The sequence below is a fragment of the Poeciliopsis prolifica genome, unplaced genomic scaffold (assembly GCF_027474105.1).
Source record: "Poeciliopsis prolifica strain line A6 unplaced genomic scaffold, Auburn_PproV2 SCAFFOLD009, whole genome shotgun sequence".
NCBI classification, from domain to species: domain Eukaryota; kingdom Metazoa; phylum Chordata; class Actinopteri; order Cyprinodontiformes; family Poeciliidae; genus Poeciliopsis; species Poeciliopsis prolifica.
This window is the reverse complement of record NW_026562384.1, coordinates 7,872,279-7,895,423: the sequence shown is the minus strand read 5'-3', so window position 1 is coordinate 7,895,423 and position 23,145 is coordinate 7,872,279. Positions and strand designations below refer to the sequence as shown.

The 23,145-nt window shown below is 40.3% G+C and overlaps 2 protein-coding genes across 3 annotated transcripts; one reads left to right on the top strand and one right to left on the bottom strand.

The window, feature by feature from the left end:
• The first annotated feature begins 1,511 nt into the window (after positions 1 to 1,511).
• Positions 1,512 to 17,520, top strand: znf185 (zinc finger protein 185 with LIM domain). Of its 2 annotated transcripts, none has more exons than XM_055033939.1 (29): positions 1,512 to 1,678; positions 2,510 to 2,562; positions 3,669 to 3,786; positions 3,880 to 3,987; positions 4,073 to 4,102; positions 4,734 to 4,790; positions 4,893 to 4,940; positions 5,036 to 5,107; positions 5,202 to 5,282; positions 5,422 to 5,484; positions 5,595 to 5,693; positions 6,363 to 6,452; positions 6,607 to 6,678; positions 6,981 to 7,055; positions 7,250 to 7,324; positions 7,890 to 7,952; positions 9,005 to 9,055; positions 9,164 to 9,208; positions 9,461 to 9,508; positions 10,748 to 10,795; positions 11,048 to 11,440; positions 12,583 to 12,642; positions 12,766 to 12,828; positions 13,118 to 13,225; positions 14,187 to 14,243; positions 14,319 to 14,390; positions 14,486 to 14,548; positions 15,696 to 15,801; positions 17,012 to 17,520. In XM_055033939.1, the coding sequence occupies exons 2-29, from the start codon at positions 2,553 to 2,555 to the stop codon at positions 17,108 to 17,110; spliced, it is 2,274 nt and encodes a 757-aa protein (XP_054889914.1). In that variant the 5' UTR covers positions 1,512 to 1,678; positions 2,510 to 2,552; the 3' UTR covers positions 17,111 to 17,520. The 2 variants fall into 2 exon arrangements, with proteins under 2 accessions (XP_054889914.1, XP_054889913.1); XM_055033938.1 differs by having other exon boundaries at positions 1,513 to 1,678; positions 3,666 to 3,786.
• fut11 (fucosyltransferase 11 (alpha (1,3) fucosyltransferase)) lies at positions 17,422 to 22,613 on the bottom strand. Its single transcript, XM_055033941.1, has 5 exons — positions 22,557 to 22,613; positions 21,990 to 22,328; positions 20,764 to 21,144; positions 18,875 to 19,497; positions 17,422 to 18,735 (listed from the first exon to the last, which is right to left on the bottom strand). Exons 2-5 carry the CDS (start codon positions 22,326 to 22,328, stop codon positions 18,585 to 18,587), a joined length of 1,494 nt encoding a protein of 497 aa, XP_054889916.1. The 5' UTR covers positions 22,557 to 22,613; the 3' UTR covers positions 17,422 to 18,584.
• Between the last annotated feature and the right edge of the window lie 532 nt (positions 22,614 to 23,145).

The window sequence follows — 23,145 nt, the reverse complement described above, 5'->3', positions numbered from 1 at the left end:
GCTTTTTATTTTGAAATGTGTGACTGACCCGAGCGTTGCCTTCAGCCGTGTCCTCCAGGACAATGAACCCGGCCGCAACACAAAAATGAAAAATCATACTCAAATAAGAATAAAAAGGGAGGACAAAAAAACCCAAACTGAGTTAAAGCTTAAACTGCAGATGAGCTGATCATGTCGAGTCAGTGTTGATTTTGGCCACAGATTTATTCATACAAAACTCAACAAACCTTTGCATTCCAAAGGAAACAACAAATACAATCCAGACTTCCTCCACTCACTTGAAAACCAGTGACAGAAAACTATTTAAGGAATTTCACTGAACACAATAGATGGTGAACACACAACACAAAAAGTCTTTATACTCTGACTTTTTTGATCGTTGTGAAGGCATGAACCCTGAAAACCATCAATTCACAATCAGCCGGGATCCTCTTTGGGACTGGAAGCCCGAGTTACACGCGTCACTTACTACACAAGTTTCTGATCAGTTCAGCCGCGACATTGTTGCAATTCCAATTGTTGGTGTGGTGGAACAGAGGTTGGGGTTAAGTTCAGATACTTTGCATTCTCATTTTAATTTTGTGCCAGCAGCACCCTAATGATTCATTTATGAAGTCAGAGCTGCAGGCCCAGGCCGTCTGACTGGTTTGGAAAGAAGGAGGATTATCCACGTAGATACTCTGCTAACCAGAATGAAACCCTGGCTCTCGAATAAAATGTCCTGTTCCCGCCCCGTTTCTGTGACACGTTGTGAAATCCGCGAAGAGCCTCCGCTCTGACTTGAGAAGAAGGTTTTGTGAAAATATGAATCTAATGGGACATTGTTTATCTTGGCTGCTTACTGGCGGGGATTTTGCTGATTTTCATGCTGCGGCTGTTTTCATCTGTTGACAAAATTGCATGACATTTGCAGAAAACGTGAACTCATTTTTCTTGCCTTTCTCTTAAACAAACATCATCTCAGTCAGTCAGTCTGAGTAAACAGTCTGTTTACAATACGCTCTGTGGCCCACTATCAAAGCCTGACCTTTGCAAACCCAGAGCAAAATGGCAAAAAAAAAAAAGAACCTTCAAGGTTTGTGTTTTAAATATGAAGCAGCAGTTCAAGATGTTACAGAAGATGTCACCATAAATCAAGTCTCAATGCTTTTGTTTCCTCGGCTCAGCTCTTCGCGCTGCTCTTGATTTTGTTTTAATGATGTGTGCTTGCTTCCCGGCTTTTCCTGCCCACTGAGCGTGACACGAGCATTCCCCACAGGAGACGCGGCTGCCACCCGCCTCATTTATGTGTGCCTTGCTCTGCACCTCGTCCTCATCCTCCTCTCGCTCCCTGTTGCCTTTTGCTCATGATGAAGAACTGATCATCCTCCACCTGCGCGACAGGTACATGCTTGCTGACTTTCTAGAACAAAGCACAGATGTGGTAAACAAAGAGAATCAGTTCTTAGCAACCTCCACGACACACACACACACAAACACGCATGCATGCACGCTCGCACACACACTGCTCCACCCCACATCCACCTTCCTCGACTGGCTGGGCTTGTTAGAGCTCACGCCCGTACCTGTTTGCTAGTTTGCTGAGACACCTGTCAGGGACGAAAGAGTTTTCTTCTGCTCACTTTGGCCACAATCAGCTGTGTGAAGAGTTGCCCTGTTGGATATTAGGGTGGAACAGGTATGTACTCTCACTATGAACTATCTGCCTTGTTTATAATGTTATTTAACAGATAATCTTTGCAGTTTTTGTCATCAGAAGGGAATGTTTGCCTGCTTAGACTGATGATTATCACTGTTTGCCCAACTTATTTTTCTATGTCAGCTCAGTTGCCTCTCATCTTTAGCGCTTTCCTTTAAAAGCTACTGTGTTTCATTAATGATTTATCATGTGTGCGTGCTGCCAGGATAAAAATCCTTTCTCCATTTAGAGTCACTTTTTATTCAGGACAACATCCCTCGGATACATTTATCCGAGGGATGTTGCTCTGGAGGGGATAAATTAAAAACCTCAGCCGATTTAGCTGTTAATATTTGCATTCCCATTTTGAAAAGTCCCCCCCCCCTTCTCAGTTTTGCATAAACTGTGGCCTGCTTCGAGATAAGGAAACAGTCACTGAACTGTGTTTTTGTTTTGTTTTTTTCTTTTTTGTAATAATGCCCAAGGAATTTTACCTCTGATCAGCTTTTTTTCTCGATCCTAAATAATTTGTGGGATCGATTAATTTGGAAATAAGCAACGAGACGTGACTCCGAGCTGCTGATGTAGGAAGATGGTTATTTGTGTGTTTCAATTCTTATGGAGGCAATTGAAGGATTTTTCTCTTGAAATGTGGCTGGACCAGATGAGCTGCATTCTTGAAGGATGAGAATGAGGAATTTCTGACAGCCTTTTGGGGAGGGAACATACCATGGGAACAACCATATGAAAATATGCTAATTCTAAGATAAGGAGCTGTTTGCTGATCACACACTTTCTCTTCATGAGGTTTCTTACTGATGTATTTTTCAGGTCGCCTGTAGGGGAAAGCACAAGAGATCCCACCAGAAGAAACATGTCAAGCGGTGAGATGACTAATTAATGTGATCTAATTATGATACCATGTACTTCCTACAATAATAGCTGTTATTGCTCCTCTGTATGGAGCTGTTATGATTTAGCATATTAAGACTTTATGTGCCCTGTGAAATAATGTGAGGGCTACAGCCTTCACTTGTCCCTAAAGGTTTAAAGAGCCAATAGTCTTTTGACTTTCATGAACATAAATTTAGTTTTGAGAATCAATAAATTGACACTAAGTGTTAATAGGTCTAATGTATTAATTGCTCATCAAGTCATCGCCCATAGTCACATTTTGGCTGAATTCCCATTTTCTCTTTCACTGCTTCCTTTTTTATAAGCAGCTTTTCCGTTTTACACCAGAAAGTAGCGTACAGTGTTATTTACTACACAGTTTTACAACTTATCTTGCTGAAAAACATCAAACTTCTCAAAACAGTTATTAAGGCTATACATTTTCTGAACAAAAGAAAATGTATGTTTTACTTTGCTAATCTTGTAACCCTTTATTTGAAGTCTGACCTTGAAACATTTAAACTTACCACTGATGGGATCATTTTAATAGTGAGTCAAGCTGAAAAGGACGGTGGTGGAAATCCAACTTATAACTTTGTTTAAACCCTTCTGTTGTGTCATTTGTCTTTTATAATCCATTTCCTGGAAGGAAGGGCCTATTTTGATTGGTCAGCTAAAGAAAATGGCAAACCAGGAATGATTAACAACATAATTATGCAAACAAAGCGGAGATGTATCACCCAAAATATATGTTTGATGCATTTTGGAAATTGGAGCTTGGATCTGGGAATGTAGTCACCCCCAACCTGAGTGTAGTTTTATTGCTTGTTAGAAAACCATTGGAATTTCCTAATTGTTGCACTAACCAAAACTAGAAATACAAGTTAAGTATGTTCTATTTCACTCTATTTTATCCCTTAGTTGAAATAAAGAAACTCATTTACTTTTGGAACTTAGTTTTGAGCTAATAATCACTTTTAGGATTTAGGAGGTTTGTAATTAACCTCGTTTATCCCATGTTCATAAGCTCACCACTTTTAAAGTGTCATAACAATAAGACACGTTGCAATGCATGGTCATGTTTGTGTCCCAGAAGGAGACCGAGCATCTGTGCTTCGCACCACCAAAGTACGAACAAAGCTGAGGGGAGACGGCAGCTGGCTGCAGCGCCGCGATGAACCTCAGGCTGAAACTCAGGAGGAGGAAAAGCCATGGTAAAGCACACGTCTTCAAAGAGTCCCATCCATCTCATCAGCTGCCCAGTCACTCGGAGAGACACAACTACATTCTCCGTGCAATCTGTGCAGGTTGGCAGAAGTTAGAGCCAGGCGTTTGAACGGAACTCCCATTGAAACAAGCCCAGTTTCCTCACCAGTAAACTCCACGCCGCCACCAGTAAAGTCTGACACTGAGAGGTAAAACTGTATTTTGAATAAGATTGCAGGTTTACTTTAAACATTTTTTACTTTCATTTGACCACATCCCTGTCTTGATTTTCAGTAAACCAGCAACACAAGGATATCTGATCAGGTAGGAGAGACATTCACTCTGATCCAAAAAAACAGGTCAAAATATAAATCAGACTTTTTTTTTTATCTTAATCAAAAGCAGACTCAAAACATGAGAAAACAATGGAAAATGTTGCTTATTTCAGTTGAATAATAATAATTATTATTTTTTATCTCATATGAATTCATTATTTTCAGAATTATATATTTAAAACTAATTTAAAAAGAACAGAACAGAAATGTTATTGGAGTAGGTCACAAGAGGTCACTGCTGAAGAAACAAATCAAATAAATGGAAAATTGAATGAAGGGAAGATATGTGGTAGAAAAAAAGTTTAGGTCATGGACTACAAGCACTACGTTTCTTAAGTTGAAAAATCCTAAACTAAAAACTTCAGATGTACCTCAGATGAGCTAAGAGTAAAAGAGAACTTAGTGTCCTCTTTTAAATTAAGTTTTCTATTTTTATTGGAACTCAAAGTCTCAGTGTCTGGAGGAAGAGTGGTTGGTGGAGGCCCACTGTTTTATTACAGATGTAATCCAGCCTCCTTCAAATATATGTGTTTTCAGTCATAATCTAATGCAACTGTATTAATGTTGGGATGCTGAAAAACAATGCTAATAACAACATTCCTTGTTCCTTTTGCCTATAGAGGTGTTTTTACTAAACTAGAAAAGCCTGTTTCAACTCCATCATATAATGGCACAAGGTAAAAGCATCATCCCTTTAAAAACAGCGGGTTTAATTGCACAGTGAGAGCTGAAAAACACATTGCTGCATGTAAATTATTATCTTTTTTTTTTTATCTCAGCACACCAAAAACATTCACTAAAAAGCCTTCAGAGACCTACAAGAGGATGTAAGTGTACGAATAAGACTTCCAGATAATTGCTTGCATCTCGCTGAGAATGTTATGTTTTTCACGCGGTTTGTGTTTGTGCTTCTGCTCTGTAGAGCCCCTCACATTGTGAGGAACACTTCAGAGAACGCCGAGGGCCAGCTCAGCTTCGAGGAGCAGGAGAGACGGTGAGACTCGGCTCCCGCTGAGGAGCCATGTGCCCAGAAAAAAACCCCAACAAAAAAAACATTCTGGGTAATATCACATCGTCTTACTGTGCAGGACGGAGGCCGCCCTTCACGTTATGAAGACAAAAGCAGTCCAAAAACGATCCTATGTTATGTCTGCTGCTAAGCTATATGAGTACGTATCATTTAGGTTATATCTGTAATGGATATAATGAACTTTAACCTGATTCTGGAAGTGGTTATGCTTCCAATCCATCCCAATTTGCTTTGTAGAAATCGTATTTATTCTAAGCGTTTGTTTCTAAAATCTTCAGGACTAAAGATACACCACCTGACACTTCTGTGGCCACCAGCAGTCCTTCGTTTGTGGCTAGAAGGTTTGAGTTTCTTTATATTGTGTTTGATTCTGGAGCCAAAAAGAAACAAAGCTTGTTCTCAAATTTCTATGTTTTACTATTTACACGTCTCTCTGTGTGTCTGCATGCAGGGTGGAGATTTTCGATGATGCCGACAGCGCGGTGGAACCATCCCCTGCTGTTCCTCCCACATCTGCTGCCTCTGCTCCTGCACCCAAACCACAGACAGCGTGAGTCTCGTTTCATGTTTCATGTTTACTGACGACCTTAAATAAGGCGAAACTGTTGGCCAGTAACATAAAATGTTGAAAAATCTTCCTCCTTAGCCAAATGAGTGTGATGACACAACCTTAACAAGACTTGTTTTATTTAAGTTATTTAAGATCCAAGTTTCTGGTTGCAGAGTATTGGGAAGCCCGCACTCTTACATCAAACTTTTTGCTGGACCCCAGGGAACTTTTGCAGAAAAACATAAACTTTTGATGAACTGGCAAGGAAAAAAAAAAAAGAAAAAAAGATAAACCTTCTCTTTCTGTCTCTATTTCTTAGCAGAGCTCAGTTCTTAATCTCTCCAGCCCAAAGTGGTCTTCAGTTCTGAGCCCTTGTCCTCAGAACTAAATGTGATTGTCTCAGCATTTCATGTGTTAGCTAGAAAAGTAGAGAAACTGTGATCAGTCTTTGTTAGTTTTAACATATCAAGTACATAAAGAAATGTTATCTCAAGCAACATTTTTAAAAACGTTTGTAAAATTTGTCCCTGTTTTATTACCGTTTTTACTATTGCAATCACATCTACTGCGCTTGATGTGGTTTCAAATTTGAGTATGTCTTATTCTTTCACATTTTTGAATGGAAATTAGCCTATATTTCATCTTTTTTGCATGTATGTATGTTCACAGCTCCAGTATTGACACGATTGCTGCCTTGTCCGACACCCTCATTTCTTTGGACACAAACCCCAGCAAACCCCAGGACACAAATACCAGCAGGTATTTACTGAAAAACAACACAAAAGCAAGTCCTACGCATTATCAGACAAAAAAAATAAAAAATAAATAAATAATAAGACCCTCTCAGTTTAACATCGTTGCCCAAAGGCCCCCAACTCTACACTATTTGATCGTGACTTTTCTTTCCTTGCAGCACTGAGAACAACAAGCAAGAGCTGGCAGAGGAAGAAGGAGGCCCGGTGGACAGTCCCACCCCAGAGGACAGGTAAACAAAAATCAATAACCGCCTCACTTGTGCCGTAGCGTGGCTGGCAGGAACACAAATGTGCTCTGATTTTCACTCTGTTCACTTCAGAGTAATCACAGAACACACGTCTCCATTTTTGGTGCCTTAAACGTGAGACATGACTGTCCTAAATTACATTTGATTAAACGCAGTACAAACATGTTTAATAAAGAGATGTTTCTGGGCTTTCTTGCCAAACCAGGTGCTTTCATAACATACTGATCTGTTTGGGTTTTTTTTGTTCTTTTATTTTTTATTTTTTTGCCTCTTCCTCTCTGCAGTGTTGAACAGGAGCCAGATAAAGCGCCCAGAAACGGTGAACCAATAACTGGCGATCTCCTAGGTTTCAGTGATGGGTTCGTTAAAAATTTACTCTTTCTCTTTTTGAAATTAAGAAGAATTTTTTAAAGTTATCCATAAGGTGGCACTGTTGGATCTCATATAAAGTCTCTCATGTGTTTTTGAGTTGCCTGTAGGAGCTTGAAACAACCCCAATCTGAAACCCTAAGCCCCTCTTTCTTTATCAACTTCTTGCTTTCTGCTTCTGCAGTCCAGAAGAACCAGCAGAGCCTGTTCCATCAAGCCCGGGACGCTGGAGTCAGGATCTACTCACTGGACTTGGCGGGTACAGGAAAAGGCTCTTTATCCCCTCAAACTGCTAATTCAGACCCATTTGAAGAATTAGTCTCTCTTCAGTTGTAAATCTCTAGTTGCTTTGTTAGCAACTAGCAAAGCATCACCTTAACTCACCTCGATATAGTTCTAAAACTCTTCCCCACTCTGGATTTTTCTGTGTAATGCCTGCATAGTGAGTCCAGTCCTGCACAGACATCTGACACCCTGAATCTCATGACTTTGTGTCATTATAGTGAACACAGAGCCATGCAGGTGAGAAAAGCCCGATTTGACAGCTCACGCTTCCCATCTTTGCCCTCCTCTTGTGTCAGTAGTTTCTTTTTATTACCGCACATAGAGGAGACAATCAACCCTGATTTATGAGATTCCTTTTCATCACAAACCCAAAGTTTAATCCACTGCTCCGTGACAGAAACAAACAGTCTCCGATTCCTGAATGAAACGACTTTGAAACTTTAAAAGCATTTCATTTTTATCTGCGCACACGTCTGGAAATAGAAAAGAGCGCTCCGTGCTGATTAGTATTTCTGCTTTTGTTTTTGTCTTTCCACCAGCCTCAGCGTGCAGCAGCAGCAGGAAGAGAAGCAGACGGATGAGACAGCCGTGGAAACACAAAGGTAGCGGGAGATGACAGGCTGCTCTTAAACAATTATCTATCTGTGCAGAGCTGCTCCCTCGAAGAAGCACGATATGCAACGTAATGATTTATGCCGACTCTGTCTGCAGTATTGGCCTCACAGTCACAACAATGTAACGACCAAAGCTGTGATTATTCCTGACAAAGAGCACTCATGGAAAGAAGAAGAAGAAAAAAAACTTATTCAGACAGTCTTCTTGCTTGTTAAATAGTTCAGTGGATTTCAAGCTTTCCTAATGGAGTAACACTCTAAATAGTGTATGACAACAGCAACAGTAACCTTTACTTGCCCTGGTTTTTTTTTTGTTCCCATCATGTCATTCATTCCTCTCTGTCTTCTATAATTCTGTCTTCCTATCACCAAGCCAAGAGAAGATTTTATTCACCGTGCAAACTTTTCATAATTCATCAGAAATTGATGCGATAGACAAACACAAAGCAGAGTATAATTGTGAAACAGATAAAATAATTAGCCTCCTTCACCTTAAAACTCCTTCACCGCATTCAGGAGCAACTTAGCTCAAGTGAGCTATTCTTTAGGCAGTATCATGCTGTGGGGATACATTACTTCAATAGGAAGATAGACAGTCAATCAAATCTGAAAAAGAGCAATTTGGCAAAAACATTTCGTAAACATTGTTTCTAGATGTGTAAAGGTGGTAGAAATTTTATTCTACAAAGTATTAAATCAGAGAATATATATATAAATGGATATATATTCATCCATTTTCTAACATTCTCGTCCCTAGAGGGGTTGGGAGGGGTGCTGGTGCCTATCTCCATATAACATTCCGGGTGAGAGTATGTATGTACATACATCTTCTACATTTAAATGTAGTATTTCCATTTGGTAAAGACACCCCTGATTCTGATTCCGATTGAGCTTGGCCCTGTGCCCGCTCTCTATTTCTGTTTACCATTCAAACTGCATTGAATCTTTCCATTATGAGTCAATGTGATCAGAATTCCTCAGACACCAGACAGGGCCGTGCTGACAATTGAGAGTGAAATCAGTGTGAAATTGTTTTTCAGCTCGGATGATCCGTTTGATCCAAATCCGATAGGGACTGCATCCCATAACAGGTAATCATATTGGTTTGGCGCTGTGACTGTCTTCCAGCCAGCCAGATAGCATCTCGGCATGCATAATGCAGCAGTTTCTGATTATGAGCCACTTTCCTCCTATTGCAGCTCCCCTGACCTGCTTGAGCCCTCCGCTGATGTTTCCATCAACAGGTACAGGAAGGATTTTCCAAATCCCTCCCTCTTTCTCCTCTAACCTCTGCTTGTTGCTCTGACACTATCATGTTGCTTCCTCACAATGTCTTCTTTGCTGCGCCTGCTGCTCCTAATGTAATCATCATTATTCACAATTGGCACCAATCACTCTTGAAGTGCTGCACATACAATGTATTCACCACAGCTTCCACTGTTAATGTGCTCCATTAGCAGTGGTAATCCTTGTCTATTTTACATTTTGTCTTTCAGTTCAGCAATAGCAGAGGAGACGAGGGAATGTTCAAGTCCAGAGTCCATGTAAATGATCTCATTATTTATCACTTCTGTTTGGCATTTTTTGTTTAACTTCCGGTTTTAACTATCTGTCGGTTTTGGACCAGTAAAAGCATGATGATTAACATCTGAAGACTTCAGCTTTGGCTGCCTTTTACTCTGATGGATTATTTTTATTGCATTAACTCTTCATATCTATCTGTTATTTCCTTCACAGCATTTTTGTATGGTTTAGCCTTTCCTGTATTGTGTCAGTGGTACGGTGTAATTTGGTCAGCAGATTATAGCATTAACACAAGGAAAATAATGTTGTTTTCCCCCCTATTATTATTATTTATTTTAATATAGAGGACATGCCCAATATGGTTTTATTTCCATTTGTGTAGTTTTGCTTTCTCTTTTTATTGTTTTCTGTAGATTTGTGTGTTGCGTGAGCAGTAACAATAACAATGTCAAAAGGTTCATGACCATGTAATATGTTTGTGGCTGAAAAGCGGAAAAGGGAAGGAACAGATATTTAGCTCCAGGAACTGATCTGAAACAGTGATTGTGAAACATTTTCACTCACATCCCAGTCTAAATTGTTTTGTTTTTTTAACATCGCCATCTTGAAACTCACACAAAATCCTCTTTAATTGGCACTGCGTACTTAAAAGTTGTGACGTAATTGGATGTGGCCTGTTAAATCAAAAGTTAACGTTTCCAAGTTTGAAGTTTCCTTAAACATCCAGTAATGCTTTTTATTCTGTGTACATTTTTTCCACACAGGACGATCATTACTTCCTACTTCCATGGCCTGTTATCCCCCAATGCAAACTTTCTTATGGTTTAGAGGTTGATCAAGTATTGTTTGTTGAACCTGTTTTGAGATGGCAGAAGTCTTGATGCCTTTCAGATTGGTGTTGCCTTTATTTAGATTGACCAAATAATCTTAATTTATATAAAAAAACACCCGGAAAGGTACTGCACCTACAATAATAATTGTGTATAGTCTTACGACAGAACAGGAGCACTTCTGAACTATCCCTTTATAGCTTCATGTATCTAACTTCAGTAAAAAAAAGTGCATATTTTTTTAAAACTGTCATTATGTCATGACAGTGCAATTTGAGACAGAGAATCTGTAAAGCTCCTTCGTCTTTCCCCACTTCTACTGTTGTCATCTGCAGAAATGCGATGTTCCCAGTAAAAGAAAAAAAAACTATTTTGTGTTCAATACCATCAAAAAAAATCTTTCAATGTATGTCTGTTTCTTTTTTTCAGACACGCAGAACCATACTTTGAATACTCATGTCCCAACACATTGGAACCGTAAGTAGTTTATAAAGAACCTCAGCTGCACATTGACTAATTTTTTCTCTTTTAACTTTGTTTATTATTTACTCTCTGAGTTGGAACTTATTGGTCATAGGTGATGATGAAAATAGGTCAGATATTTGTTACTACATTTCCTTCATAGCTGTGACAAAGAGGTCAGCCACCAGTAACTCTGCTTTTTATAAATGTACAGAGTGAATATGCCAATTGACTCATGCTACTTTTACATCCTTGTTTATGTTCCAGGACCAAAAAACGAGTTTTCTATGAAGAAATCATCGTGAAGACAATTCCATGCGAAAAGGAGCCTGAGAACAATGCAGAGGAAGAGGAAGAAGTAGAAGAGGAAGAGCAGCTCAATGTGGTGGAGAAACAACTCCATGTCTACTTTTTCCCGGAGGAGAAAGTAGAAGGGGAAGAGGAGAATGAGGAGGAGAACGTAGAAGAAGAAGAGGAAAATGAGGAGGAGAAAGTAGAAGAAGAAGAGAAGTATGAGGAGAAAGTAGAAGAAGAGCAGAATGAGGAGGAGAAAGTAAAAGAGGATGAGGAGGAAGATCAAAAAGTAGAAGAGGAAGAGGAGTCTATGCAAGAAAAGGAAGATGAGAAGAAAGGAGAGGATGACGAGAAAGACGAAGAAAGGTATGTTTATTAAGATTGAAATAAGAAAGTACACATTAAAGCCCCGCTTTGAAGCGGTATCTCAAAATACAATGTATGTCAATCACTGACCCTTAAAACACACCTGAAAGCAAGGTCAAGTTTCTTCATATATCAAAGCAGTGAAGACCTGGTGAATAGAGACAGAGATCTGCTTCATCATCTCCTTATAAAATCTGCAGATTTCATCCTCGCTGAATTGTGTCCACACTTATTGACAGCTGTTGATTAAAGTGTGATATGTTTTTTTCCCCATTCACTTTACAGGGAGATCAGTTAGTTTATGGTTTTATTAGTGTCAGACTCTATAATGAAAGTGCTTTCACTGGATGTTTATCTTAAACTTATCTTCTTTGGAGCTTTGTGTCTTTTATTTCTCTCTAAATTCTTAGCATGTGATGCTGCATGCAGGCCTGATTTGCTGCACCTCAGCTGGAACAAGTTAGGTAATCAAGTTAAGGAATCCAAATTGAATCAAAGATCTGAATTTAGCTGTAGTGACTTGCAAAAGGACTTGTTTAACTTGGTCATATTTATTTATTTTTTGTTATATTATGACCACAGATTATTAGCTGCATTTTCCCCCATCTTACTCTGCTGGCCAAAAATAAAACCCAGCATAATCAATTTCATTTAGATGTAATCTAATAAATCACACAGCATAATTTTTTATCATTTCACCTTAATGGAACATTTGTTCAAAAACAGCTTTATGACAACCAAGGGTAAATCAAGGGTAGAATTTTGCATAAGTGAGGTAGCAGAATAATGTCGCAGCAGAATTAAACACTACGTACGATGAAAAAAATGGGGTGATTGTGTACATCTTCTTGAACACAATCCACACTGTGAATCATGGTGGTGGCACCATCATGGCGTGGAAATACTATCTTCAACAAGGAAGCAGATGAGCGTTCACAGGAAGATGGTTGGATGATAAAAAATAAAATTGCAAATGACTTAAGGCTGGAGTTTCACTCTCCAACAAGACAATCACCCCAACCATGCAGCTCGCGCTGCAATACACGGGGTGTACATCAAAGCACATTCATGTTCATGTGTTAAAAAAGACCCATCAAAGTGCAGACCTAAGACTTATTTTTAATATTAAATATTTTCTCCAGCTCTCAGGATTCCTGGAACTACACATGGGAAATCCCTCATGAGACAAGCACAGTGGAGAGGTGAACACACTTTTTTTTTTTGCGTGCCGCACACACTTCCCTATTCTTCGTTCATTCTCCCCTTTGATCTGTGTCCATTACCAGCTAAAAGCCTTTCGATGTCTGTCTGTCTCCCCCTCTCAGCCAAGAAGCCACTGCAGAGGACAAGGCTGAGAATCAGCAGACGGTGATCATGTTTGAGAGAAAGTAAGTTGTCGCTTTATTAAGAGCTCCAGGTGCACATTGGCTCCTTTTATCCCCGTAACCTCGTTTCCTTTCACTGCGGTGGAGGAGCTGGGCTTTTACAGCATTTACTCTCTGAGGTGGAAGTTATTGGGCACTGATGCTGATGAAAATAGGTCAGATATTTGTTACTACCTTCCCCTCACAGCTGTTGCAGACATGTCTGGCCTCCAGCAACTCTGCTTTTTAATAAATGTACGGTGTGAATACACCATCCGCTCATGTTACTGTTACATGCTTGTTTGTGCTCCAGGTCCACTGAGAATGACTCCCCTTGGGATAAATGGACGACCCCCACTGTTTATACCATCTCCACTGGGACGGGAGATGACGATGAGGAGGAAGCAGAGGAGGAAGAGCGGTATTTATTTTTTTCATTCAGCTGTATTTTTGCTCCAATCTAAAGCAATCAATTCCCATTAGAAATAATCTTATCAGAGTGCATCATTTTCATTATTTTCTGTTAGTATAGATAGGTACAGTTGTGCTGTTACAGCCTCATTAGTTATTTAGAGAACATCGATGAGCAAACAGCGGCATGACATCCAAGTAACACAGCAGAGAAGTCAAGGATAATGCTTCAATACAATAATAAAACATCATGCTAAACATCGAACGTGCTGCATTTTTGTTGTTCTGCTCTGCTGACAGGGTTGTTAAGAAGTTCAGACTTTTATCTAACTGAGAACCACAACCAAATCTTGAACATATCTGTTGACAGAAGCTCTTCATTCTGTCTCACTCGAAGAATAGCTGGCAGACATTCCCACAACAAAGGAATTAGACATTTTTCAGGTTTTATCTACACATTTTTGTAAGAATGTGGGTTGTTTTTACCTCCATTTGACCTCCCATATTCCACACAAATATCCCACTCAGGTTTGGGCTTGAATTATGACAAAATGTGAAGAAGTTCGAGGGCTATGAATTTTCCTAGCACAGATTCCTGCTTGTGTTCTCCTGCTTCCATTCATTTTGGTAACACAGCTTTTTAAGCTAAATTGATTTGCGCTAAATCCCTGTGGGAACACAGATTCTGAACACTTTACTCAGGCTATACACATACCAACAAGTCCTGTTTTATTTATGACTTTCTACAATTAGAGAGGCATTCCCATTGCCTTTCAGTCTGGCTTCATTTGGCTCCCTCTCTCTAATTATTGAGCCACCACGTGTCAGATTGGTGACGTGCATTGGAGTCGTCATTCTGTCAAATCCGAGCCCAGTGAATGACCCCGTCTTATGACGGGTCCCATAACCCTCCACGCTCCTGTCATCTGTGTGTAAGAGATGACGCGGAGGTTTGCTCTCTCTGTCTGCAGGCCAGCCGTGGGAGCAGAAGAGCAACGGGTCCCAACACCAGAACTGGAAAGCAAAAAGTGAGCATCTCTGCAGAGTGGAAGCTTAACTCGAAGTTAGAATTTGCACCCACATTAAGTTACTTTCTGCTTTAGGCCTTTTGTGTATGTGAAGCAGTACGTCGACGCAACTGAGTCTTTGCTCAATCTCAGGGACCCATTCCAGGGGTAAGAACGATTATTTGTTTATGTGTAGAAGCAGTCATATAAAACCATTAACCAATGTTGCTTGGATGATGGTCCATTTTGTTCCTTTCCTGTAGGTCAGATGATTTTGCACCAAGCTCCAGCAGTTACTTGTACAGTAGCCCCTCCAGCTACAGCAGGTGATACCCCGGCACATAGACCTTATTCATGCACCAAGACTTGAGAGTGTAGAGGGGATCGATACGCACACCCCTGTTAAAATTGAACATAAACCATCATAATTAATTTCCAAACTTTTTTCACCTCTAACATGACATATTTTCTGCTCACTTCAAATAAGATTAACCTGAGATAAAGTTCACCTGGCCTAGTAGTTCAGCCTGACATTTACTTATTTTCTTCCTCTAGGTAAGGCCATAGTTTGCAGAAAGTACAATAAAATCACACAGTATTTTATATACATACTATTGAACAAAACTGTGTCAGATTTGTCTCAGAAGTAGGAGTGAAGAATTACGTCATATAGATATTTTAGAGAATTGTGTGTAGCACTTAGTAGTTCTGAAGTGCTAATGGATATTTAATATCCGTCTCTCAAGCCATTTCATATCCAGTGAATTAATTGACTTTTAGTAGTTTAGTTGAATCAAAAGATGCTTTAACAATGTCTTAGTTTAATGGGGTGCACACTTCCACACTCACTGGCATTGCAGCTATTTTATTATGTACATTAGCCCCCTAACAGCTTTGCTTGTTTTTAAGTTGAACTGTACAGGATTAGTGTCAGGTTAAAGGTGGAAATTATCCATCATGGTCTCAGTTTTTTTTTTGTAAGAAAGCCATTGCTTTTTACAGGGGTTGTCTACATTTGCGAGATTCACCGTATGCCGAGTCTTTGGGAGAATTTTACATATTTACCTAAGAGTGTGTTTATTTCAACTTTAATTGCTATACTTCTCCTTCTGTGCCTCAATATGCCACTTGCAACTCTAAAACTCTCTTTTTAAGTGCTTCAAGCGTTTACTGTTCTTTACATGAGGCCACTCTGGCTGATCTTGTTCAAACAGAGCGTTGTGTTATTTAACATCAACCTACATCACTTAATCCACGTACTGAGACAAAATCCAGTTTAAGCTTAAGGTCCGTCTCCTGCCTTGTTTATTTTTCCGCTTGTGATACAATCAGACGTGTGCGAGTGGCAAGGCAGAAATTCCAGGAAGCCATCTCGCTCAGCTGATTGGGGGACTGAATAGGGGCGTCAAAAGGATTATTTACACGTATTAAAGCAGATCAGCCTTTATTGTTCTAATCGCTGTTTCCCTCCAGGGTCTCCCTGTCGTCCACCTGCACATACTGCAGAAAGCAGGTGGGCAACGATGCCAAGATCAGCATCGAGCATCTCAATATTAACTGCCACCCTGAGTGCTTCAAGGTAAATGGCCTCCATTTGTGGAATTTTTTTTAATAGCGCTCTCTGGACCTAATGGCACTCTTGGTAAAGATGTGTGAAAATTGTTGATATTAATTCATCTTTTATTGCAGTAGTTCGAAAAATATATAAAAATCCAACCTTTAGTGTGAGCGGATGCGTTAGGTCACATTATTAGCAGCTCATAACAAGTATATAAAATTAGTGTAACTCTGCTTTTCTAACTTGATCTATGCAACCATAAATTGCAATGAGCAATGATGACTTCCTATTTCCCTAAGGTATTATCATGCAGTTTCACTTCTAGTAGCTGTCAAGGCCTCCAGGTGTCCATAGCTACCACTGGATGCTGTCTAAAAGCAAACTGGTTGCTGGAAATACACATTTATGTTCACATCATTATAAATACAAACAGGCAGAATTTGCTAATCTCCTCTGGGAGATTAAATGGAGTGTATCTTTTGGTTTGAAGAAACTGAGACACTATGAGCTTTTCAGCAACAAATATTCAAGTTGGGTTTAAGCTAAAATAAACAATAACTCTGTTCAAAAGCACCTCCTTTCCACTGTAAAGCATAGTGAAGGATCTGTAGTGCTGAGAGTTTGTTTCTCTTGCAAAGGCCCAGCTGACATTGTTAAGAGTTCAAAGCATCATGAACTCTTTTAAAGACCATCTTTCAGCAAAACACGGCCAAAGCAACAGAGAAATTGTTCACTAGACACTAAATGAACCGTCTACCATGACCATCCCAGTCCCCAGACGAAATTATGTAGAGAACTTGAGGGTTGAAAATAAAGGATAAGTTAGAACCATCTAACATGTTTGTGCAGAGAGTTTTACCAGCAGGAGTGCCATCAAGTATGACTCTGATTTCCACCCAAACTTATTATTTCTTAGCATGTTTTCACACTTAAATATGCAAAAAGTTGTATTTTTCCAACAATGTCAGTGTGGTATTAAAGATGAATTTATCTGAAGATGTTGCCGAAATATGAATTGCATTTTCGACAGATGTTTTTCATTCCAATAAAATGGTTTCTTTGAATATTTTTCATGCTGCATTCCAACACATGAATGTCTTCAACTGGTTTTCAAGGCTTCAGTGCTTTCATTCACTGTTAAAAGATTTATTAAGCAGTAAGAAGAGATAATTTTCCTTGGAACGTCGCCTAAGATTATGCTGACTTATTTATTTTATTTTTTTATTCACAGTGTGAAGTGTGCAGTAGGCCTATGGGAGACCTTCTCCACAGTATGTTCCTGCACAACAAAAAGGTCCACTGCGAGAGCTGTTACGCCACGGTTATTTAATCCTCTGAGCTTTTCATCACCTCCTTATCCTTGTCCCCCCTCATTCATGGTCATTTGCATAATAAGTGAGAAGTATTCTGAAGTTTGCACCAATTTCTTTCTTACTTTGCAGTAACGCATTTTAAAGTGATAAAAAAAAAAGAAACTGAAATTGTCAGTCTGATAAAGTCATGTGGAACGGTCTATTTTTTGGGGGGTGATGAAGTATGTTTGTGTGTCAGTTACAATGAAGGATGTGTTTTATGTTTTTTTGTAAAGATTCACGATATCAGATGGGCTTGGACAATGCAATTTGATAACAGGAGGCTCGCTGTGTTTAAAAACCTTTTTGCTTATTTTACTCATCCTGATACAAAATAGTGTGTTGAAATGTACAATGCATTGCTAACAAAATAAAATGACTTACAACATCCTGGTATAAATGTCTTATAAAAATAGTGTGCTAGAAAACACACTATAGAATGACAATTATTGCACAGAGGAGTTTCGTGTGTTGCCACAACAAGGTCTGGGTAATAATATAAAGCATTTATCATGAAAATACAGAGTAGATTTGCTTTTGAGAACCGCTAGTGCAGAGGTTTCCGCCTGTGAAGTTGCATTTCTCAAACTCGCCTCTTCCTCGCTCTGTCACTTCAAGTAGCTGTTTCCATAAATGTGACTGGCTAATAGCCATTGGCCACATGTAGATTAACTTTAAAGAAGCACAAGCAGACCACTGGCTGCTGCCTTGATGGTCTTCACACACAGTTAGGCAGATCTCCTTGGGTGAACAGGACAGGTCCCCTTGGCTCTGCTCCAGTCCAGAGAAAAATGGGAGCTTTCCAGGAGCATTTGCCTCTCTGTCCCAGCTGCACAGAGAGCATTTCCTGCTTATTCCTCAAAGCAGAGAAGATACGGTAATGTCCTTCTAAAGCATCCCTTTGCCCAAGTGTCACATTGAATAGAAAATGAAAACCTGTTGTGGTGTACACAGAAACCCACCTTGTAAAAGTATTTCTAACCTTTTACATTTTTCCTTTCATATTTTGTATACATCAGTGAACCATACAATCACTGACCATAGGTGCTGTACGTTCAATATGAGCTCCGACTAATCGCAAAGATTATACAAAATATGTCTCTAGATGTGCAAAGCTTCAAATGGCTTTAAGCTGATTGAGATGATTGTGGTATTCATTTTAAGGGACTGTCTATTTGTAAACCATGCATCAGTTTTCACCCATTAAAAAAAAAAAAACTTCACATAAAATCCTGATGATACACATTCAGGTTTTGGTTGTAATGTCAAAATGTGAACAAGCTCCAGGGGTTGGGATACTTTTGTAAGACGCCATAATCCACGTATATAACGGTTTTCTGGTTCAGATGTGTAACCACGAGTCAATCCGTCATTTAGACAGAGGGGACTTGTAATATGGGCCCCCCTGCAGAGCTGGACGGGCGCCACGCTCTGTTTGTTTCCGAGCCTCTGTCAGTGTTTCCCTCTGGCTCTGCTCACAGCTATGTTTTGGATGTGCTTCCACAGCAGAGAGGGGTCCGACTCGTTGTGTCTTATCAGGGACTCCAGCCCCTCGGCCTGGTCGAGGCTCTGCCAGTAATCCTGTGGCCATATTTGCAACCATCTGCAGACAGATATGCAAACAGATTAGGCTAATTTCAGAGGCCGGCTCAATTAGACAATAAAACAATTTCTCTCCCCTCGGGTTGACAGAGCAGGCGGTATTCCCACCTGGCACAATCAGGAATTTAACGCCTACTCACCCGTCATCTGCAGGCAGGTCTTTGAAGTCTCCGTACCCCGGGCTGGGCAGTGGGCAGCCCATGTGGGAGTTGCTGGCCATTTTACGCTGAGGAGGTTGGGTTTTTTGGGGGGCTTTTCTATATGCCCTTTCTGCAGCCAATCGGGCATTCTCCTGGTCACAAACATAACATTCAAATCCGTTTAAGTAGTTAGGCTTGCTCATGTCGTTAACTCCCCACTCACGGGAGTCCAGGCCCTCCAGCAAGCGAGTGTTAGTAATCCTTCTGGGGTCCTTGAACTCTAAATATCTAACGTATTCATCATCGTTCTCATCCAGACGCTTGAGAAAGTCAGCGAGAGCTTTGGGAGAGGGAAAGCTATCTATAATTACGACAGAGTGGTCATTGGGCATCCAGTCAGCCACCACCGGGGAGCCTCGGTAGACGGGCACGCAGCCCTGATGGAGGGGCCGCCACAGCTTCTCCGTCATGTAATCTGGACACAGGCCATTCTCCAGCGCCAGGTGGAACTTGTAGCGTGCGACGAAATTCATGAATCCGGGTTCCTCGCCAGTAGCGGTGGCCGTGTCCTCCAGGTGTTCCGGTAGGGGCCTGTTGTTCAAGCATTTCCCGTAAGAGTCCACCTAAAGACGAGAAGGGGAGAAGGATGGAAGCGGGAGATGAGAAGAAGCAGTCAGGACACATTTATCATGGCAAAAAAGAAAACTATTCTGAGCTCAAACTCTATTTACTGAACTTGTGAAAAACATACAGAAACAGAAAAAGAGGGTGGATGGATTTTACAGAATAGGCAAAGGAAAAAAGAAATATTTTCCAAATCTACTTTTTTTTTTTTTAGTCCTATCTAGAGCTCGAAACACTAATCGACTTCCACACTTCTGGACTGCATAGAAACTCCTTTCAAAATAAATTACTCATAACACAAGACAAACTCATGAGACTGACCTTTGCTAATTGACTTTTAACATTCGACTTTAAACATGTTAGCTAGATTATCTGATTTAACAGAAATCTTTTTAGAGAGAGTCCTACAAGAGGCAGAGGACATTCCTCACTCTACAAATCATCTATTTCATGGTGAATTGAAGCTCCTGGCATCTGGGAAGAGATTCAGGAAGCCGAAATCAAGATCCACCAAAAACTCTTTTGTTAGCCAGGCCATAACTTTGATCAGTTTTAAATGTGATTGGGTCAGATCTAGTCATTCAGCCTGTGTTATTGACATTTGAACTGCTATTTCAAAGATTTGATTTTTGCTATTTTGCCAGTGTTGATGTGCGACTGTGTCTGTGTTTTAAGTTTTTTCCCACCTTGCTGCAAAGGCAATTTCCCTAGAGGGACAACAATGAAATGGTTCTGACACTGAGCATGTTTTTTTGAAGCCAGCAGACACAGATGAACATATATTTTTCATCTACCTGCAGAGAATGTCAAGTCCGGACCATTTGAAACTGCAGGAGCAGTTAGGAAAAATCTGCCTGGCAACATCAACGAGAGTTAATGTGATTTTTCACTGAAAAAGGTTGTGCTGACCTATTGCTTCCAGATAATATAGTACATCTTTCTGTTCCCAAATGGAGCAAAAAGGGCTAATGAAATCAAAACTACTTTCAGGTGCAGTTTAATAACAACTAAACAAAAACCCTTAAGGCTACTTAATAGAAACGCATTACACCAACATATATAGAACACTTGCAAATGATTCCTGAGCATCTACATGGCTCATCAATGTCCAATTAATCAATAGCAGACAGTATCTGTATATTTTTGTCATCAATGATGCTGACATGATGACAAATGGTGTTGTTCTCTTATATGTCTGAATGTATCCCCAAAATCTCATTCATTATAATTAAAGTAGAAACAAAAGCTCCAGCCAAGCACTATACCTCGATGTACTTCATGAGTTCGTGAACGTATCGGTCTCTGTCTGATGGCACGTCACAATGAGACTGCATGTAAAGAACTGGAGCCAAGCCCTCCCTCCTGAGGCGGTTCTTCTCCTCCAGAGACACAGCCACGGGCTCCAGCAGGTACTCCAGGGAGGGCAGCCACTGCAGGGTCAGGGGGTAGTCTGACTCCCTGCGAAATGTGGCCGTGTAATTAAACAGCCGGATTCCAGGTCCGTGAGAGAGGATGTAGTTGTTCATTGGTGACTCCTCGTGGAAAAGTGCCCAGGTCTGGTGCCGCAGGCGCGGTAGTGGAGCCTCGTATGCCCTGAAGTCTGTCCCGTAAAAGATGATGGATGCTGTCCTCTTGTACAGCTGGACCTTTTCAAGAACAAGTCGAGATGAAACAGCGTAACAATACTTATTATAGATGTACGCATATACACAGTGCTTTGCAGAAGTCTTATGCTCTCGAACTTCTGATAATGTTAAAGATGCTAAAACCACAAATTTCAATGTGTTTTATGACTTAGACCAGGGGCATCAAACTCATTTTGGCCATATCAACATCACAAAAGTTCTCAAAGGGCCGGTTATAGTAGAATGTATATATATATATATATATATATATATATATATATATATGTACAGTCATCCCTGTCATTTAATTAAGACAGCTGTGTTTTGGTGGGTGTTTTGTGCTGGTGCACTCGTTTCCTCTCCAGATGAGGGATTTAACACCTTTTTGAGATATTGAAAACTTCGGATATTGTTTTATAACCCACCTATGCTTCAAACGTCTCCCCAGCTCAATCCCTGACCTGCCTGCTCTTCATGATGCTGCCGTTCTCTAACGAAACCTTTGAGGCATTTACAGAACAGCTGCAATTAGACTGAGATTAAATCACACACAAATGGACTGTACCTACGCATAAGGTGACAACATCTAAAAGAAAATGGTGGGAGTGGATTTAAATTAAACAGAACAGAGTAAAGGGGGGTGAACACATAGGTACGCCACACTTTTCAGATTCCACTGAAAAGGAAAAAGGGAGAGAAGCATCAGTTTTGATCTACTTGTGTTTATCTATCACATACAATTATAAAATACTTTGAAGTTTAGTGTTCCAACGTGACAACCAGTGATAATACTAATGCAAAACACCGTATTGTTCTGCTATTCAAGCCCAAACTTCCAAGACTTTAGTTGTTGGCCCGTCTCGTACCTTGCGATTGCTCGTGACCAAGCAGGAGGACGTGGCGCAGTCGATGCGTTCAGTGTCACCGGGGAAATGTGGGAAAAGTCCCCCGCTCCACCACAGCAGAATGGGCAGCTCCCGTTTGCTGCGGCGGTCACTGTTCCCTGGTCCTCTGTATGAGGCGACAGAGGCAAACTCCATGTCCGACAAAGCGCTCTGTGGCTGAAAGGCTCCTCGGTCTGGCACATCCAACACGTCCAGGTGCAGCTGGTCTCCAGAGAGAGAGGCGAAGGAGACCCACACCCAGCAGAGGACGGCGAGCAGCCCCATACCCACGCAGGGCAGCAGCCTCCTCCTACCTGCCATCTGCGGAGCGGATAAAACAAACAATAAAACATGGGCTCCCCTAACCCCATGTTTACTATATGATGGTGTGTCAGGAACTCTGCAAAACATCTATGGCACTAACATCCCAGTTGTCCAGATGTATCGAAGCAGTAGCGTCATTCTTACTTATGTTACTGTGAAACCCTCAAAATGCACATTGAATATGTAAGAAATAAGATATGTATTTGTACTAAGAGTAAATCATACCTCTGATGAACACTCCTAACGGTTTATTCGCCAACATGAGTAACAACAGACTCTTCCTCGTCGCTTCTAATGTCTCCCTCCTCTGGCGCCACCTACAGCCAAGCAAAATCAGAGCAGCAGCCATCGCAGAATCAGTTGAGTTTGTTTACTCTTTTTTGTGTGTGTGTGTGATAATCTCAACACTTACTTGCTGTGTCCTTTCATGTTATGGTGAAATTTTGCAGATTAGGCAAATAGAATAATATGATTGAGCTCAGTTATTAACACAACACATCAAACGTCACAAATATAAACAGTACAAGTTACAGATACTATTAATATTTTTATGAAAAATATATATTGAAACAATGTCTCTGTTCAAATAGAAAAAAAAAATTTAACAGCTCGCTGCTCAGATATAGTATTCCACATACCTTAAATGTAACAGGAGAGGTTAATTGATATAGATCAATCCACAACTTTCTTGCTATCAGTTGTTCCTATTAGTTGTTCCTAACCAATGTTTCAATGTGTCAGCCATTTCAGCAGAACATGCAGTTATTTGATCTTTTAGATCTTTGAGTTCCTTTTATGAGATGATAATCTATTT

What these genes read in the sequence shown, in the direction of transcription:
- znf185 (XM_055033938.1), top strand. An exon ending in GGGACTGCATCCCATAACAG is followed by an intron (nt 9,056 to 9,163) that starts GTAATCATATTG and finishes CTCCTATTGCAG; the next exon opens with CTCCCCTGACCTGCTTGAGC. An exon ending in GACGAGAAAGACGAAGAAAG is followed by an intron (nt 11,441 to 12,582) that starts GTATGTTTATTA and finishes TATTTTCTCCAG; the next exon opens with CTCTCAGGATTCCTGGAACT.
- fut11 (XM_055033941.1), bottom strand. Translation starts at nt 22,328, where the DNA reads ATGGCAGGTAGGAGGAGGCTGCTGCCCTGCGTGGGTATGGGGCTGCTC. An exon ending in TGGTCACGAGCAATCGCAAG is followed by an intron (nt 21,145 to 21,989) that starts GTACGAGACGGG and finishes GTTCTTGAAAAG; the next exon opens with GTCCAGCTGTACAAGAGGAC. An exon ending in AACTCATGAAGTACATCGAG is followed by an intron (nt 19,498 to 20,763) that starts GTATAGTGCTTG and finishes TCTCGTCTTTAG; the next exon opens with GTGGACTCTTACGGGAAATG.